The 18,206-nt window shown below is 30.5% G+C and overlaps 1 protein-coding gene across 4 annotated transcripts; it reads right to left on the bottom strand.

Annotated features, from left to right (window-relative positions):
- Positions 1-43: 43 nt before the first annotated feature.
- LOC133699317 (uncharacterized) lies at positions 44-3,286 on the bottom strand. 4 transcript variants are annotated; one of them, XM_062122530.1, is made up of 6 exons: positions 2,848-3,286; positions 2,508-2,648; positions 2,068-2,256; positions 1,773-1,893; positions 810-1,017; positions 44-710 (listed from the first exon to the last, which is right to left on the bottom strand). In XM_062122530.1, the coding sequence occupies exons 2-6, from the start codon at positions 2,532-2,534 to the stop codon at positions 644-646; spliced, it is 612 nt and encodes a 203-aa protein (XP_061978514.1). In that variant the 5' UTR covers positions 2,535-2,648; positions 2,848-3,286; the 3' UTR covers positions 44-643. The 4 variants fall into 4 exon arrangements, with proteins under 4 accessions (XP_061978514.1, XP_061978512.1, XP_061978513.1 ...); XM_062122528.1 differs by having other exon boundaries at positions 1,773-1,899; positions 2,848-3,285; XM_062122529.1 differs by having other exon boundaries at positions 1,773-1,899; positions 2,511-2,648; positions 2,848-3,285.
- Between the last annotated feature and the right edge of the window lie 14,920 nt (positions 3,287-18,206).

The following is an 18,206-nucleotide window of genomic DNA, read 5'->3' as shown; positions in this document are numbered from 1 at the left end:
GCACAATATGTGGTAATAGGTGAAAGGCTTCGGGTACGCATGCTTTCGAGCACAGAAAATATCTTATTGACTTAAACCTTACGGTTGTTTGCTGTCTTGATCTTGTTTCACTCACATGAAAGCCATGTATAACAAAAAGGCAATCCAAGTGGGATTTTCGAAGAGAGGAAACACAATACGAAGGCATGGGGCGGCAAAATAAAGGTACAAGAAAGCTAAAGTAACTATCTGACCCTGCCCTCCATTAAGCTGTGTAGGGTTGCATAAGAGTAACGCATCATGTTTATCTTCCCTGTATTCTTTAAAGAAGATTCTTCTCCTTGTCACATCATTATATGCTCTTGTCTGCATCAGTAAGATCTTAGTGAGGCCCTGAAAAACGTTGAGCGCTGGAGAAAGTAGAAGCCGTGGTTATGGAAGGTCTTCGGTTAGTGTTCGCCATCCCCTTATCTTCTGTCATTCTTTCTGCTATGCGGCAAACCCCCTTTGTAAAGAAGCATATTGTTGCAAAAGGGACCCTCATCATCATCTAATTACATTCATCTCTGTTTCAGTCGAACATCATGCTCCAAGTGTACACTACAGTTATTTCCTCCTTATAGAATATGGTGCATGATGTTGCTGGTTTCAATCAAGGGAATTATCAATCTGTTTTGAGCTTCCTTATTGAAAGAGTGAGGTATATCAGCAACATTGTTCCCATACTCGACCTGTTGCAAATGAAAATACCTAAAATAAATTGCCTGTAAACAAATATCATGACATATGATCGATCTTTTTGCAGCTTTTTCAATGGTTGGTAAGCTTACAGTGTGGCAAAGAAGAAAAGAACCCTTTTGGGATCAAGGACCCAGGAAGGTGATGCGCGCTTGAAACTGCTTCTCCTAATGCATCTGCCTTCTGGGGTGCCATTGATGCTGCCGGTCGTGATAGTGATTTGATGATGAACTTGTGGGCTACTGGAATGATCTGGGGTCCCCACCGTTACCACCGCAGCCTTTTCAGGCGTGCTAGGCCCTATTAAAGCAGTTACAGATCAGTAAACACTATACTATATAGGTGTAAGCATTTGTTTATGGGTAGCTAGCATTTTCATCAACTTAACAAGTGCACATGCCTTCAACAATGGAGGGTGACCAACAAAATGGATGATGCTCTGTAATCTGTACTTTCTGTTTAATTAAACCCACCCATGTTTCATTTCGGTTGACCTAACTGTTTGGTAACATCTCACTCTCACCAACTGTAAATATTGGCCCCATTAACAGTGGTAGAGAGGGTTTGTTTTTGGGCACACTCTATCTTATCGAGGCCACCTAACCTTCACCAGTTAAACCTATATCTGTCTTGTTCTCCCTATATAAATTTATAAATTAACCAAATGTGTTTATTTATTCTAAAACTGTTTTTGAAATAAAATTATTTTTATGTCTCTGTTTTTTTATTTTAACCAAATGTGTTTTTATTTCTTTTGTATTTATCATTTCTAGAAAATTAATTAAACGCAACTTAAATGTCCTGAAAGGTTAAAAAAAATTAACAATAAAAAAACTTGGAAACCTACTGAGTCACCTATAAATCAACCAGTCTAAAATATATGTAATTTTTTTAAAAGATCCATTTATCATTGAAGAATAGAGACAACGGTATCTACAGCTTTTCTAAAAATCTATCTGAAAATGGTGACAGGTATACTATCATAATGACAGCACAACCAACATGGACATGGCCTCCGCACAAAATTATCAGAGTTTGTAATGCAAAACTAATACCTCTGGGCGAAGCTGAAGCAACAATAGCCTCTTTATCACAAAGATGAGAGAGATTAGAATGAATCTTCTTCTCGCCGCCGCCACCACCGCCCCGTGGTGACCCTTTTCTTGAAAGGTTCCTCTGCAACTTTTCATTCATTAAAAAAAAAAGAATCATATAGATAATGATGATTTGACAAAAAGACATTGGATTGTAATGGCATGCGTGTTGCTGAATCAACTACAAACAAAATTATCCACAAAAGAAAAAGGAGAGAAGAAGAAAGGAAAGGAGAAAGAAAAAGCAGAAACTCACTGTGATTCTTTGATTTGTATTGATATCTTTATTGATGCCATGAGAGAAACTTTCCATGTCAATAACAAAGCTATCTGATTTCTCCTTTGTGTATTGAAATCCATCTACACGATCCAAAACAGTGAGTTTTTGTGCTTCCATGGTTTCTTCTAAGAGCAATCCACCATCTCCACCAGACGAATCCATAGTCTAATCCAAAATCAAGAACCCAAAAAAGAGGGAAAAGAAGAAGAGAGAAATGGAGGGATATAAAGTTAGAAACAAAAAAAAAATGGTTATTCAGTTAAGGAAAGAACAACATAAATGAACAGAACAAACAACAAAACATTAAAAAAAGAAAGACTCGGAATCCAATAGAACAGTTGAAAATTTTGAAATTTACGAGGAAGAAAAATTATTGTTATAGAGAGAGCCCGGATAGCAAACAAAACAATGCTTACCACCTTTGGATTATACGCCATTTCCATCACTTTCTCGGGAAAAAAAATATAGAAAAGAAAATAAAGAAGACAGCTTTATTTATAGTGGAGTAGAGTGTCACAAAATGCGTATCCAATGGGTCAATAATCACTTTCCACCGCCTGATTAAGAGAAAATAAAGACAGACCCCATATATAAGTCAAGACTTAAGAAAAATATTTTCCTAACACATAAATTATTACAAAAACAATAGAAAATTGTGAGATAAACAAAGGTAACAAAGACTTGTTCTTTTTATTTAATTTTTTTCAACTACTACAATTCATTAAAAAATAAAAGAGAAAACAAGAACCCACAAACCTTAACAGAGGTAAAAATGGAAAGAACTTGTCAGCTAGCCCAGATAGACTTTGTTTGACAGGAGTAGGTATTGCATCTCCTTCAACAGAACCCTGTTAGAATTCAGTATGGAAAAGGGAGATGCATGTTTGCAAAGTTTGGTTCTTTGTTGATGAACTGCCTTTTAACTACTCTGTGTTTTGTCTTATGTTATGAGAGAGAGAGAGAGAGAGAGAGAGAGAGAGAGAGAGAGAGAGAGAGAGAGGGAGGGAGGGAGGGAAGGAGAGTTTTTCGTTTTCCTTTTCTTTTCTTTTTATTTATATTTTTTTTGGAAGAGGAAGATTGAGAGGAATTCTGTTCAGAAAAGAACAGAGGAGGGATAGCAGAGAAGTGGGATTATGGCCATGTGCTGGTGTTTGCAGTGAAAAAAGAAATGAAGACAAGCAGAGGAATTGTATATGGGGGCTTTTCTCTTTGGTATTTATACAATTAAGTTATTTACTTAGCTGTTGTTGTTAGCATTTGTCGTTGTTATCGATTTATAAATTAGGTGTGTGTGTGTGTGTGTAAAGAATCATGGAAAAATAACCATTCTTTAATCTCGTTGTAAGGAAAGATTATATGTTACTCATGGGAGTAATTAATGGAATCCGCAAGAGTAAATTTATCCATTATTAGTGGTTTCATGCAATAATTGTTTTTGTTAATTATTCTCTTTGTTTGAATCAAAGTTATTAAAGGTAGCCTCCACTCCGCTACTTCGAGTTGATATGAATTAATTAAATTAATTTTATTTTTTTAAAATAGTATTGATTTTATTATTTTATAAGTTAAATTATGTTGATTGGATCGTAAGTTAGGTTGATTTGTAGGATTGATGAGGTCACATTAGCTTGATTTCTACTCATTTTTTAAAAGTCAATCCAGGGCAAATTCTAGATTCACCGAGTGTTGAATTATCTATCAAACTAAACCGAATTTAATAATATTGATTTGAATTAAGGGAAAAAAAAGATAATGAATCCAAAAAGATATTGAATGAATAAACTAAGTTTATTAGGAATGACTGGTTTAAGATTTGATAAAAATTAAATTCTGGTATGTAAAAAATTCTTCAGTATTTAACCAATTAAGCATCGAAAAAATACAGTAAGAAAAAGAAGAAGAAAAAATCAAGTTAATGATAAAACATTTTTAGACACAATTGATGTTGTCCATTTTTCTTTTAAAATATGACTTGAATTAATAATTAATATAGAAGTTCAGAGACTAATATTATTGGAACAAGGAAGAACACATATAAGTTGATTGTGTTTGATTTTTGTACTAATAATTTGCTTTATTTTTTATTAAACCTGTCTCCTCCATGTTAGATGATAATATTTTAAATACTTGAATTCAAAAACAATTGTGAGACATCAAAATATATATACATGTGTGTATGCGCGCGTGTTCCTTCCCTTTTCTCTTCAGAAAAAGAAAAAAGTTTGCTTAAACTAATACTTGATTTTCATTAGCACAAGGCAAGTAATTAATGTTAATCTCACTAATATTCTTGCCAAATTCATTAATTTTTTCGTAAGATCTCATTCATTGATCGAGTTGATTTCACTAGAGAATCTCATAATCCAAATATTAAGAATTATCACTAAGATTAGCATTATCTCGAAAGATCATAAGAATTAATTTTTTAATTTTCTTTTATACATAAAGACTCGATTATTTTCTGAAATCAATCAAGTTACTCATAGAATATCGACACAGACAACAGCAACTACAGCAAACATGAAAATGACTACCTTAAAAATCATGTTTTGTATGATTATTCTTTGAACAGCCATGGTTATCATTCATTAAAACAGATCGATCGATCTGTCTTAGCTTTAGTGGTGGACCTCTAATCTCATACTAGATAAAGCAAACAATCAATAATCAGTGCTTGCGTGCTAACCTAAAATTCTAGAATATTATACATTCGGCAAGCCTCACCGAAAAACAATCTTGGCGGCGACAATGACCATGACATTATTCACTTACTGATTTATCAGTTTTGAAAGCAGGGCTTTATTAGTTAATCATTAAGTTAATTTATGCTTTGACAATTCATGACTGCTATGAATTATTACTGTTGTTTGAGAAGTTATATTGTTTTCCAGATGTGATTATGTTAATGCAGTTGATCAAGTTTAGTTGTAATTGTTTTTTAAAATATTTTTTGTTTGAAAATATATGAAAATAATATTTTTTATTTTGTTAAAAAATTATGTTTTACATTAACATATCAAAATAATCCAAAAACATAAAAATAATAATTTAAAGCAAAAGTATTTCTTATAAAAAATCATAAAACACAATTTCAACCACAAAAACAAACAACCCCTAATTTCAATACTTACAAAAAAAGTGTAGAGTTTTACATTCGTTTCCCATTAAAATTTCATAATAGCCATCTTTTGATGTGCTACTTTGTTTAAATTGAACCATTCTTCATATGGGGGATTTAGATCAAGGTACAATTATTAAACTTGACATGATCCAATATTTAGGTCATGCATGATCATAAGTTAAGTGAATTAATTCGAGTTAACTCGAGTCAATTTAAATTGATATTGTTTTTAAGATTTTTGTTTAGAAAGCTTCTACAAAGTTGTTTTTTTTTTAAATCAAACCGAACCTTACTTGAGTTTTGATTGGGTCATAGATCCCAACAAGTTAACTAAGTTTAACCGAATTAATTTCATTTAATTTAAGATAAAACCCGATTCGAATCAAGTTTTAGATTGATAGATCATCAAATTAACATGTGACTTGAGTTTAATAACTTTCCATTGCAATGATGAGAGACAAAATTAATCTAAATTTGATAAAATAATTTCATATAATTTTGGTTTTTTTTTCTTTTTAGAAAGTAGGTTCTTAAAATACCATAAATGTTTTTAATTATAAATTTGAAAAGGAGTTCTATAAACTCTTAGAGGGGAGCTAGAGCCTAGAGCCAACCCTAATTAAATTCACCCCTAATCGTAATGGACTAGTCAGGCCAAAAAATTGGATAGCCCTCCACCACCACCACACATACACACATATAAACAAATCCCAAATTCTGTTTTTTTCTTTAAAAGATAATCCAAAGGGTCAATTTTTTATTATACATGCAAGCAAGCGGATTTATTTGCATGTGCAGAAATTCACTAGAGTTCGCAAAATAGCCTAAGCTTTCTCTTATTAAAAAACAAAATCCTATGGAACTGCTTTTGTATCAAATAGGGGGAAAAAAAGAGTATTTTCCATTGTTTGATCCGGTGATGGGTCACCATATTTTCTAATAAGGGTTAGACCTCCACCACTACTGCATGCAGACACCAACACTTCACCTCCAATGCTCCTATCATGTGGTTGATTGATTACAGGAAGAATGCAGAAAAAAAATCAGAGTATGTAGGAAAGTTCTTGCTTTTAGAATTGCAGACTCCACTATAGCTAAAGTAATGACATATAATTTTGATTTCTTTCTTCTTTTTGGGGAGGAGAGAATTTCTTAAAATACCATAAATTCTTTATTATAAATTTAAAGGGGATTTTTGAAACATTTAAAGGGGAGCTAGTGCCTCCCCTGATCAAATTCATCCCTGATCAAATTCATCCCTGATCATAGTAATGGACTAGTCAGGCAAAAAAACAAAAACAAAACTTGGACACCACACCATCACATCAATAGTAAAAGACAAATTCCGAAATCTGTTTTTTTTTTTAATTAATCCAAAAGGTCAATTATTTTTATACATTCAAATATCAATTTAATTTGAACCATGAACATCAACATCAACATCAACATGGCCTGATTTAATAGATAATAAATAAAATATAAATATTATCAAATCCGACTCAACATCCATGTAAACCTAACATAATATACACAATATATATTTGAAGTATGTATTTGATTACAGAAAGAATACAAAAAACAAAAACATCAGAATTTGTAGGGAAAAGTTCTTGCTTTTAGAATTGCAGGCTCCACTGTAGCTAGCTAGCAACGAAGATGCCAAAATATTGATTAATTTATACGGGCGGTAATATAACTATAAATAAAGTTTCAATCATGTAGAATTCTTAAATCTGAGACGGCTAAAGTGAACAAGATTTTTAAAATCAGGAGTGAGACTAACTTTCTTTAATTTATATTAAAAAATAAAACAGTATTTAAAATAACTTATTTTGCTCATACAAGTGTTTCTAAAATCTTATAAAAAGAGAATTTAATATCCTTAAAAATATTCTTTATCATTGAACAAAAAAAAACAATAGATGACTAGATGAGTGCTTCAATCACCGCTAGATAACTATAACAAGCACATGAAAGCAGCTGCGGCGCCTGTCAAGGAAGCATTCTTGCAATATTTTTCTACCAAATTCTTCCATTTAATTACAAGGATATGGAGATCGTGCTTATTGCTTATGTCTTTTCTTAAACCTAGCAGATTAATTAAATGAATAAATAAATAAACAACCCATCTTAGTTCTTAAATAAATATTTTGCAGCTTTTGCTTAAACAAATAAAGAATGAAAGCACATCCTTGACGACAGGCTAACTATTAAGGGAAACAGCTAGCAGCATTAATGATTGTTCATAAGGCACTTCTAAGCGATCCCATTATATCATTTAATTATATTGGATAAGGCATGATCTTTACTGTTAACTTGACTCTAAGCAATGCATGCCTGCAGTTTCATTTTAATAAAATCCAAAAATTTGATTCTATAAAACATGATTTAAACTACCAATAACAAAAATAATAATTATGTATACAAATTTCTCTTGAAATCATTCTCTTAAAAATTTAAGAAAGTTTTTAGTAAGTGGTTTCGATAGGAAACTATTTTCAATAAAATTTCATTCCTTAAAAATTTCAGTAGTTATTTTTTTTTTAATAAGAAACATGGTTTAAGTAAAAAGTAGTAGTGTGTTTGTTTTTACTGTCAAAAAATATTTTTGAGAATTTTTTTATTTTTTTTAAATTAAATTTTTAATGTTTTTGGATTATTTTAATATACTAATATTAAAAAAATTATTTTAATATATTTTTAAATAAAAAATAACTATTACTTCAATCCTAAATACTATTTGAAAAAACAAACTACCCAGACAGGGTAAAGCGACCCATCCAGCATCAGCTTGAAGCAAACGAGTATAGCCACAGGACAAGCAAGCTCATGAAACCCAAGCTTCATATGATCAAAATTAGCTAATAAATATGCATAACAATTTCCTTCTCGTAAACCATCACCTCCCAGGGACTTTCCAGCAGCTTCGTGTTTGGTTGATGTTGTATTTTTATTTAGGTTCAGATTGAAAAATTATTAATTTGATTTTTTTTAGTATTTTTTTTGATAATTTAGATATGCTCATATAAAAATTAAAAATAATATGTAAAAATAAAATATTTTGATATATTTTCAAATAAAAAATCAATACTTTTAAAAAATATCTTATACCATAATACTAAACAAATATTACAATATATTTATTGAAACAAAATTTCAACCACCGAAAAATATTAATATTTTTGGATAGCTAAAACCAAAGTTTTTAAACCTGGCATGATCCAAGGCCCGAGTTCTGGGTTATGACTAGGTCACCGGGTCGGTCAGGTGAATCTCTATTTTAAAAAAAATTCAAAACGACGTCGTTTTAATAAAAAAAAAAAACAAAAATCAACGGATTGCAACTGAGTTTTTAACCAAATTTTTCCGGGTCATCGGGTCAACCTGCCAAGTCACATCGGGTCATGACTTTTCCTTTTTTTTATCAATCCAGTCCGGTTTTGATCCCGGATCAACTTGTCAGGCGAGACCTGGTTTCAAAACTATGGCTAAAACTACATTTTAACTATCATGACAAACAAACCCTTAATTTTGTTGGTTCTACCAAAAAATAGTTGTTGCTTTTATGTAAAACTGTTTCCATCTAGAATCGGTAAATGTTTTATTTCGGGAGATGCAGATGCTAGAAAATTTAACCAAAATAAGGATCCTTGGTGACTCGTCACTGTCCATTAAAATTCCAGATTAGCCATCTTCTAGGTTATAAAGAAAAGACTGTACTTGTATCCTATTCTACTAAAAGAAGAAAAGATCAATGGTATAAAGACTGTACTTGTATCCAAAGGTCACTCGTCACTGTCCACTAAAATTCCCCATTAGCCATCTTCCAGGGCTACTTTTCCTCTCGTATTGAATCTGTACTTTTCCTAACCTTCAGACGAGGGTTCTAGTTCATACTAGAGGATACTCTCAGAAAATTAGTAAATATAAATAGATATATCAATGAAATTTTTTTTTTAGTATATTATAATGATATTTACTGATAAAATTGTTCGTTGCTAAATCTGTCGGTAAACACGGATCGAAATATTCTCATGGTATTTATCGAGAAAATTGCAATGAGAAAAAAAAAAAGAAAAAGCAAACAGTACGATGACATGTATGTTTTATAGACATAGTTACCGATGAAATTAACCCGATGATAAAATTTGTTCGTGAATACGCCGACGGAAAAATTTTGTTGGTGTATAACGACGATATTACGGAGGGTATTTCAATGGGATTCAAGAAGGAAAATCGTATGGTGACATGAATTTCTACTGATAGAATGACTGACGCCGTTTCTATCAAAATAATTTTGTTGATCAGTCTGTCGGTAATACTTAATTTATGACCTAAGTCTCGACCCTCCTTCATTTCTACTTCTTCCTTATGCAATTTTTTCTACATCAAATAGCCACCCCCTTCCCCACAATCTCAACACAATTCAATCTGAGAAATATTAGTAGAGGCAGTATTAGATGCTCATATAAGAGATGTAAAAAATAAAAATTTCTTGATCTAGATATTGTAACGATGTATCTTTTATAAAAAAGGTTAATGGAAAAATATAAGTGATGGTATGCACACAAAAAACCATATGTTCCTTACGATAATATGGTAGAAAGGATGGTTGGGTCAACTTATAGTGCTAGTAATGTGCATGGAATTGTAGATGACAATAGTAATCCTTATAGGAACATGGATATGAATGCGATGAGAATGAATCAAGGTCATACTAGTCAACATCCAATTGTAGATGAAGAGCCTAATGTAGATGCAACCAGGTTTTTTGATCATTTGAAAGATTTTGACGAACCATTATGAGATGGTTGTATAAATCACAGTAAATTATTGGTCATTGCATAAATATTCACCATAAAATTGGATTATAGGTTGAGTGATACCAGTTATGAAAAAATTATCAAATGAGCGAGAAACATTTTACCTGAAAGGAATAGGATGAAAGCGAACTTTTATGGTGCTAAGTCCATGATGAAACTTCTTGGTCTAGGATATGAATGCGATGAGAATGAATCGACCGTTGGATTCTTGCAATCGGTCTCGAACACTCAATCACCAGAGTTCGCGACCTTGTTAGATCAAGGAGTATATGAACGTACGACCCATTTCAATAAAAAATACGAACAACTCACTGCAGCTTATGAAAAACTCTGTCAAGTGGTAATTGAGATGAGATCATAAATGGGTGACACATGTGTACCCCCTAATTAGCCCCACAATCCTAGTGATGACTAGACTCCCCCTCCTCCTCCAACGCCGCCTCTATTTTAGTTTTATTGTGTTTGAACATACATATATTTAAATTTTTAATTTTTTATATTAAGATAATTTATTTTTATATTATTTAAATTTATTTAAATTATTTTTCTACTTTTTTTCAATATATTAAAAAAACATATTTTAAATAATTACTGACGGAATAAGTCTGTCAGTATATTCTAGAGAGTTGAAAAAGAATTTCAGCAAATGCTATTGCTACTGTTAACTCACCGATGTAATAAGGCTGTCGGTATATGTTAAGGAGCTGGAAAAAAATTACTGCAATTGCCATTGTTATTGGTAACTCACCGTTGGAATTATCAATGACATTTTGTCGATGATATATAACTTTTCTGATGAAATTATATATTGTTTTTTTGTTGGTGATATGTTGAACTATACTAAGACAATTACTAGTGGAATGAAGCAGGTAATTTTTTTTAGGTGTTAGAAGTTCGAAGAAATGTTTAATAGTTGCAAACTTTGATAGACTTCACACTGAACAATTTCTTCTGTTCAGTTGTAACATGTCCCCAGAACATAAATGATTCATCGCAAAGGTTAGTGTATCGAAAAGTCATTCGGTTTGTCTTCTTGCTTCTTAAAGTGTGATGATCAATACAACTTGTGTTATTGTTGACTAATTGATCTTGAAGAGCAACCAAGGCAACCTTTTATGTTGAGGGCTATGAAAATATCGGTTGACTCGTATAATTAAGGGTGCTATTTGCATTATTTTTTTAAAAAAAATAAAATTGGAAAGCATAATTTCATATATAGAATAATAAGGGGACAACGATCTAGTTCAACATGAAAATTTCTTTTTGGATACCCTAGCTATTTTGGAGAAGAATTAACTTGATATATATATATATATATATATATATATATATATATATATATATATATTATTTTAGTAGTAAAGATGGTGCTTGATTATTTTTAGACATAATTAAATTGAAGGTTTGGCTCATTCTTTCAACTATGATGGCTGTAAGTAGATTCACCGAAAGGCAATAGGGTTTCAATTGTTGAACAATGATACAAAAGATAGTAATAATTAAAGATGTGAAATTCCAACATCAAAGCCTCAATTCTGGTAACTAATTAAGAAGCATCATGGATTTCTTTATTTTTTTTTCAATTTTTCATCCCAAAAGATGGTTTCAACTCCAGATAAAGACACAAAGCAAGCAAAATTTACAGCTGCTTCCCAAAATCAACATTGACAAAGTAGCTTCAATCTGTAACAGGGCCACCGATGTCCAACGTGACCCCAACGCTGGAGGCCAACTAGCCATTGTAATTATTCCGTCTTTCAATTTTCGGTCCCCTCTTTCTGGAGATTATCAAAATTCAAAGGGAATATAATATAATATAATAAAACAAAACTATACTTGTACATCACATGGAGAACAACCCTAAACCAAAATGAAAGGAGAGTGATGTGCATGCTCGTTGTGTTTCTAAAAAATTTATTTTATTTCTTTTGTAAAATATTAATTTTTTTATATATATTTTAAATTATTTTAATGTATTAATCTTAAAAATTAATTTTTTTTTATATATTTTGGATCATTTTGATGTGCTGATTTAAAAAAAAATAAAAAAATAAAAAAAAATATTATTTTAACATATTTTAACATAAAAAATTATTTTAAAAAAACAATAACTACACTTCCATACACTAACACCCTTTCAGAGATGCAAAAACCTACACCACAGCTTAAGTCATCCAGACATATCGTCAATCAAATCAAACCCAATCTTTTTTCGCATCATGGGATTATCTAGCATGGGGAAATAATTAAATACCCAGAATCAAGTTTTAAAATAAACAATATATACAACAGAAGATCAAGAATTCTCCCTACATAAATAAAGACATTGAAAATGTTCGTGCAGTGTTTTCGAAGCACTTAGGTGCATACTCTATAATATTTTTTATTCAACGTGTCAGGCCAACAGCCTTACCATAACCGTGGTATATACTATCAACGATGCTGCATATTTTCAAAGTACTTTCTTCAGGATTTTTTTTTTGAAGAGGGAACATATATATCTCGGTTATTACATAACGTATCACTTGATTCTTAATTGTGTCCCAAAACAATTTACTTTATCGTTTTCATCTTCAATTTTTCGGACATTTCTCAATCAGGTTCTTCCACCTAAAATCATTACAATTTTTATCCGAGCATGTGAAATTCTCTTGAAAAAAGCGTCAGTGTACGTATTGCATAAGATATCAATAATAGTAATACACATGGATGTGAGGACTAAATTGAAGAATGCATCGTACTTTGGGAGCCAACTGAAAAGATTTTTCATTTTAAGAACCTAATTAAATAAAAATTAGTTGATAGGTCGGAGCTGGTACAAGGTTCTTGCTTTCTTCTCTCGATGATTATCAAAAAAAAAAAAAAAAGGTTCTTGCTTTCTTCAATACTTTAATTTTATCTATATGTATAAGGTCCATGATCTCAAGTCGGGCCGGCTGCCATGAAATAAAATATCAACTGGAGCAGTTGTGGTTAATTAGGCCTCTAAAAAGTCCAAAGAAAGTAATTAATTATAAATGCTCACAGGATATTTACAACTCCCCATTTCCTGGTCTATGTTGGTTTCTCCCTTGCAGCATGAGAACTCCTGGGTGGATTACTTTCAATGGAAGTAGATGTTAAGTTTATTTTTTGTGTTTTTTATAACGTTGCTTTTTAATTAAAAAATTATTAAAATGTTTTTCTATTTTTAATATTAACACATTAAAATTATTAAACACATAAAAAAAATCAATTCCATACATTTTCAAATAAAAAGTAATTTAAGAAACATTTTAAAAAAGTATTACAATTCCAAACATCACATTAACTCTATTCTTTGCTGATGCATGTAATTATTACACGTGACCTCCTTCCAAGTTGCAATTTTTCTGAATATCGAAGTCAAATCTTTTCTATGTATGTTAAGAGAAAACCATATACTAATATTTTTCCAAACTAAAATATAGCTAAATGTGAATCCCCTAATGCACTTGATATATATGCTGAACACTACATAATACCATATATATATATATATTTATGGTATTATGTAGTGTTCAGCATATATATATTCGATGATATAGATTAGTCACAAGATGATATGGGAAGATACAGTTTTTTTAATAAAAAAATTAATCTTAGTTAATAAATAAAATGATTTTAAAATATACAGTACTACCATTAAATAAAAAAACATATTAACTTAACATAATGTTTAGTTCCAGTCCGACTACCTAGTGATCCTAAGCAAATCCAACATTATTGTCCCACCAATGAAGTTCTCATCCAATGACCTATCGACACACATGTCCAGTTTTCTCGAACACTGTCTACTACACAAGGGGCGGAAAGTCTGGAGAAGGAAGCATGAGGTGGATGGTATCATTATAGCCTCCACTTAAAAAAATGAAAATAAAAAGCACGAGGTAGCTTCGTGGATGGTGGAGAGTGACCGGAAGAGATGATACTATATCATATATGCTCTATCAAATGTGATCGTCGATTGGATATTGGGGAGCCAATACCATAATCAACAAATAATTATATTGTGTGTAGGGTACAAGATCAACTATCGTTTGATTTGTACTTTGCAAATCAGTTTACCAAGCCATTTTATTTTGCAAGTGCAGTTACACATCACTTTGTGTGATTCAGCTAGTTGTGCTTTTTCTTGAAGACTCGACTGAATTTATGTCTCCAGCTGACTGTTAATCATCATTACGTGATGTTCAGTAGAAAAGTTCATATCAATGGATTGCAGATCAACTTGTGTTTTTATCCTTTTTTCCTCCAATAAAACCTTTTACTTGCGTTTATTTTGCGAGAAAAAAGAAGAAGAAGAAGAAGAAGAAAGAAGAGTTCATGGAGTAGATTGGTTTGCTAGATCTTTCGAGGCATTCTAAGTTCAAGTGGCCACAATTTTGGATATGAAAAAAGTTGAAGAACCAACTCCTTTCAAGTTCTATTTAGAGATTGACGCTACAAATTTAACCACAGTAAACGAGAAATGACATATGCTGTCATTGTACAATGAGATCATGCATGCTAAGATATGCATCGTTTTTTCAATCTGACTTTTGCTTGGAGTAGATCGAACCCACCAAGAGACTTGTACAAGCACTCTAGCTAGGGTGTGGTAGCCTACGTGCCTAACCCTTTTCCATGGCAAAGAAGGGAACACCAATGGAAGATCGAATCAAATTATTCTCTTTGATATTTTCATCCTAAGAAAGGCCCAAATACTCATTAAGAACTGTGAATTTACTTTGAGTGACGTTTTCGAAGGTGACAAATTCCAATGTTTTTTATTGGAATGGTTTTCTAGCACAAACTGTCCTCCGTGTTATGTTTTTATATGTGCGTTATATATATATATATATATATATATATATATATATATATATATATATATATATATATAGAGAGAGAGAGAGAGAGAGAGAGAGAGAGAGAGAGAGAGAGAGAGAGAGAGACCACATCCACATTTTGGTGCCCTTGTCTTAAAAAGTATAAGAATCAATTGCATATGTTTTTTTTTAGATTAACATGAGTGTTCGGTCAGTTTGTACACATCTCGACTAATTTCACAGATCCTGAAGTTAACGACCATGTAAATCTCTAGTGACCATCATATGAGTAACCATAGGGTTCGAACTTGAGACCACAAAAAAAAAACAAACCCTTTAATCCCAAATTCTTACCACTAGATAACCACCTAGATAGTTATCAATTGCATATGTTGACATTGATAATGGTGATGTCCTTATGCAAACATATACAACAAAATAATAATAATAATAAATAACAAATTATTTTACAAAAAAAGTATGAATATTTTAAATTATCGAATCGTTACAGTGTACATGTTCATTATACAAGGCAAGATATATAACACTAGGGGTGTTTATGCATAGGGTTGATATCTATAATTATATTCAATTTTATTTCAGATATTTTATAACTTATAGAACGATTTATTTTAAAAAAATTAAACCCAAATAGGTTAAACTAAGATAGCTACTAGGTGAATATATAAATCTCTTTATTCTTTGACACTTTAAAAAACATATAATTATTTCTCTTTAATTATAATTGATATTGAGATGTGTTTTACAGTATTTTAAATATATAGTTAACGCTAAACTTAAAAAATGATATATTGAAACATGTAAATGAAAAATGATATATATCAAAAAATAAAGAGAAAGAAGGACACAAAAAATATTTATATTGAGTATTAACTAAATGTCATGCGGGTTGGGTCTTGTTGATTAATTTCTCATTTTTTATCTTTCTTAAGAAATCACTGTATGTGAATATTTAGTCATGGTTTGACACATATGATCCCTGGAAATTAGACATCTAAGGTATGTTAAAAAAAAATAGCATAAACCAATAGGCAGGTTTCCCTATCAGGTATGTTAAATTGACATGTATGTGTGTATATACTAAGGTAAACACGTACTCATAATTCGCATATAACTATACTATTATCAATATTCACACAAGATATATTAATAATTAGTGTTAAATTTACATTTTAATAAATGAAATGCTAAATCTATTAATTAAATTTCCTTTCCTTCGAGAAGATGGATGCAAGACTTGGGAATTAATCTTTTGAAGAGACGGTAACGAGTTACTTCGCGCGCGATCAAATGAAAGAATGAAAGTTCAAATAAGAGGTTAGAGTTTAAAGAAAACCCAAGTGAATTAAAAGGTTTAAATTGAATAAGTTAATGAAGGGTTTTTGGTAGAGAAAGCCTTAAAAATTTAATAACTACACTACAGAAAGCGGTAAGAAAACTGAAAAGAAAGATGAATTTAATAACTACCAGACATTCAATTCCAACATTAAAAAAATTATGGCAAACTATTTTTCAAGAAATAATTGAACTACCATCCAGATAAATAATAACAAATACATAAAAAATAAAGATAGAAAGGTAATGATTAAAAGATCTCAAGATGATGAATTTTCTTTTCCAATCGATTGACTAATAAATTTTGGATATTTATGATTCGATTAACCAAAAAATAATTAAAGCAAAGAAGCAACAACTTCAAGCGCTTTGAATGGAAATCAAAATTGCTTAGAATGAATATGAGATAGTCGATCATAAACTATTTTTCATAAACAATAAACATTATTAACAAGATATGAATTTATAGTGATAAATTAAAGGATATTATCATCATTGAAAAAACTCTTAGATCATCGACATTAAAATTTAATTTTATTGTTGTTTAATAGAGGAATCTAAAGATTTTGGAGAACTCTATATTGATGAATTACAAAGTTTCTTGTTAATTTATGAGCAAAAATTGAAATAATAAAATAAGAAGGAACAAGTTTTATAATTTTTATCTAATAATTATTTTTCTTCCTTACAAAGAGGGGGCTGGGGAAGAGGAAGGAACACGAAAAAATAATGGTAGATTTTCACATAAATTTTTTTAGAGATAACCGGTCTTCTAATTCTCAAAGAAGAGAAAAAATAGGATTAATTCCAGTAAATATTTGTAGGCGTGTGTGTTTGAGACAAAAAAAAAAAAAAGAGACAAATATTCATGCATTTGTTAAAACAGATTTGTCCAAATCTCATTTAATAAAAAATAAAAGTTTTCTCCCATTCAACAAAGATATTAATTAGCAAGGAGTTAGTTGGGTCGTGGGTGGTTAGAGAGATATATTTTACTCCTTAATCTTTTAGATTTAAATTTTGAAATTAGTACTCCGAAAAATTTATTTAAATTCATGTAAATACAATATACCAATATAATTAAAGATGTGCCATCGAAGATCCTTTTTTTTTTTTTTTTTTATCGTTGGATCGATAAATCGCACTTAATTAAAGTTATATATTTTTCAATAAACGAATACCTCTGCCTTATCATACAATATTGTCCTTTTATATTACTGCACGCCCAGAAGATTAATTATGGTCAGGACACGTTGATTTCTATGATTAGAAGTAGTAAGAGATAATGAGACCAATGATGTCTTAACTTCAAAATTAACGAAGGAAAATTTTAGTCATTAGCATGACATGCATACCTGACGTAATTGCACTATATCCTCCTAGTTATTAAACCTAGTCTGGAATTAATCTAGCCAAGAAATCAGTTCTTAGATTTTATAAGTCAACCCGAGTTAACTCGAATCAACTCGGAAAAATTAAAAAAAATTTAAAGTTTTAATATTTTATATAAAAAAATCCATGTAAATATAAGCTATATAGATTGTAAATAATGAAATTTAAAAGAATATTTAAAAAGTTTTTTATTCTATATTAAAAAAATAGTATGCTAAGCTTTCAAGTTGAAGTATTTAAATCAAAAAAGTTTTTATCCTATATTGAAAAAACATAGATTTTTTTTTCTTGTGAACATAGAGTATATATATTAATGGATTTCAAATCCCACATTGAAAAAAATAGCTTTTTTTTTTTTTGAAAACATAGAGTATATATATTAATGGATTTCAAGTATATATACTAATAGGTTTCAAATCTCACATTGAAAAAATATAGTTTTTTTCTTATGAACATAAAGTATATACACTAATGAGTTTCAAATCTCACATTAAAAAGATACTATATTATCCTTTTAAGTTGAAGTATTTAAATTAAAAGGTTTTTTTTTATCTTAGATTGAAAAAACATAACTTTTTTCTTGCAAACATGGAG

Source organism: Populus nigra, chromosome 7 (genome assembly GCF_951802175.1).
Source record: "Populus nigra chromosome 7, ddPopNigr1.1, whole genome shotgun sequence".
NCBI classification, from domain to species: domain Eukaryota; kingdom Viridiplantae; phylum Streptophyta; class Magnoliopsida; order Malpighiales; family Salicaceae; genus Populus; species Populus nigra.
Note: the sequence above shows the minus strand (reverse complement) of the source record. Positions and strands in the feature narration are given on the sequence as shown.

Coding starts and splice junctions, on each gene's coding strand:
- LOC133699317 (XM_062122528.1), bottom strand. CDS start 2,534: ATGGAAATGGCGTATAATCCAAAGGTG. Junction 2,257..2,507: donor TGGCGTATAATCCAAAGGTG/GTAAGCATTGTT, acceptor ATTTTGGATTAG/ACTATGGATTCGTCTGGTGG. Junction 711..809: donor CTTTTCTTCTTTGCCACACT/GTAAGCTTACCA, acceptor CATTTGCAACAG/GTCGAGTATGGGAACAATGT.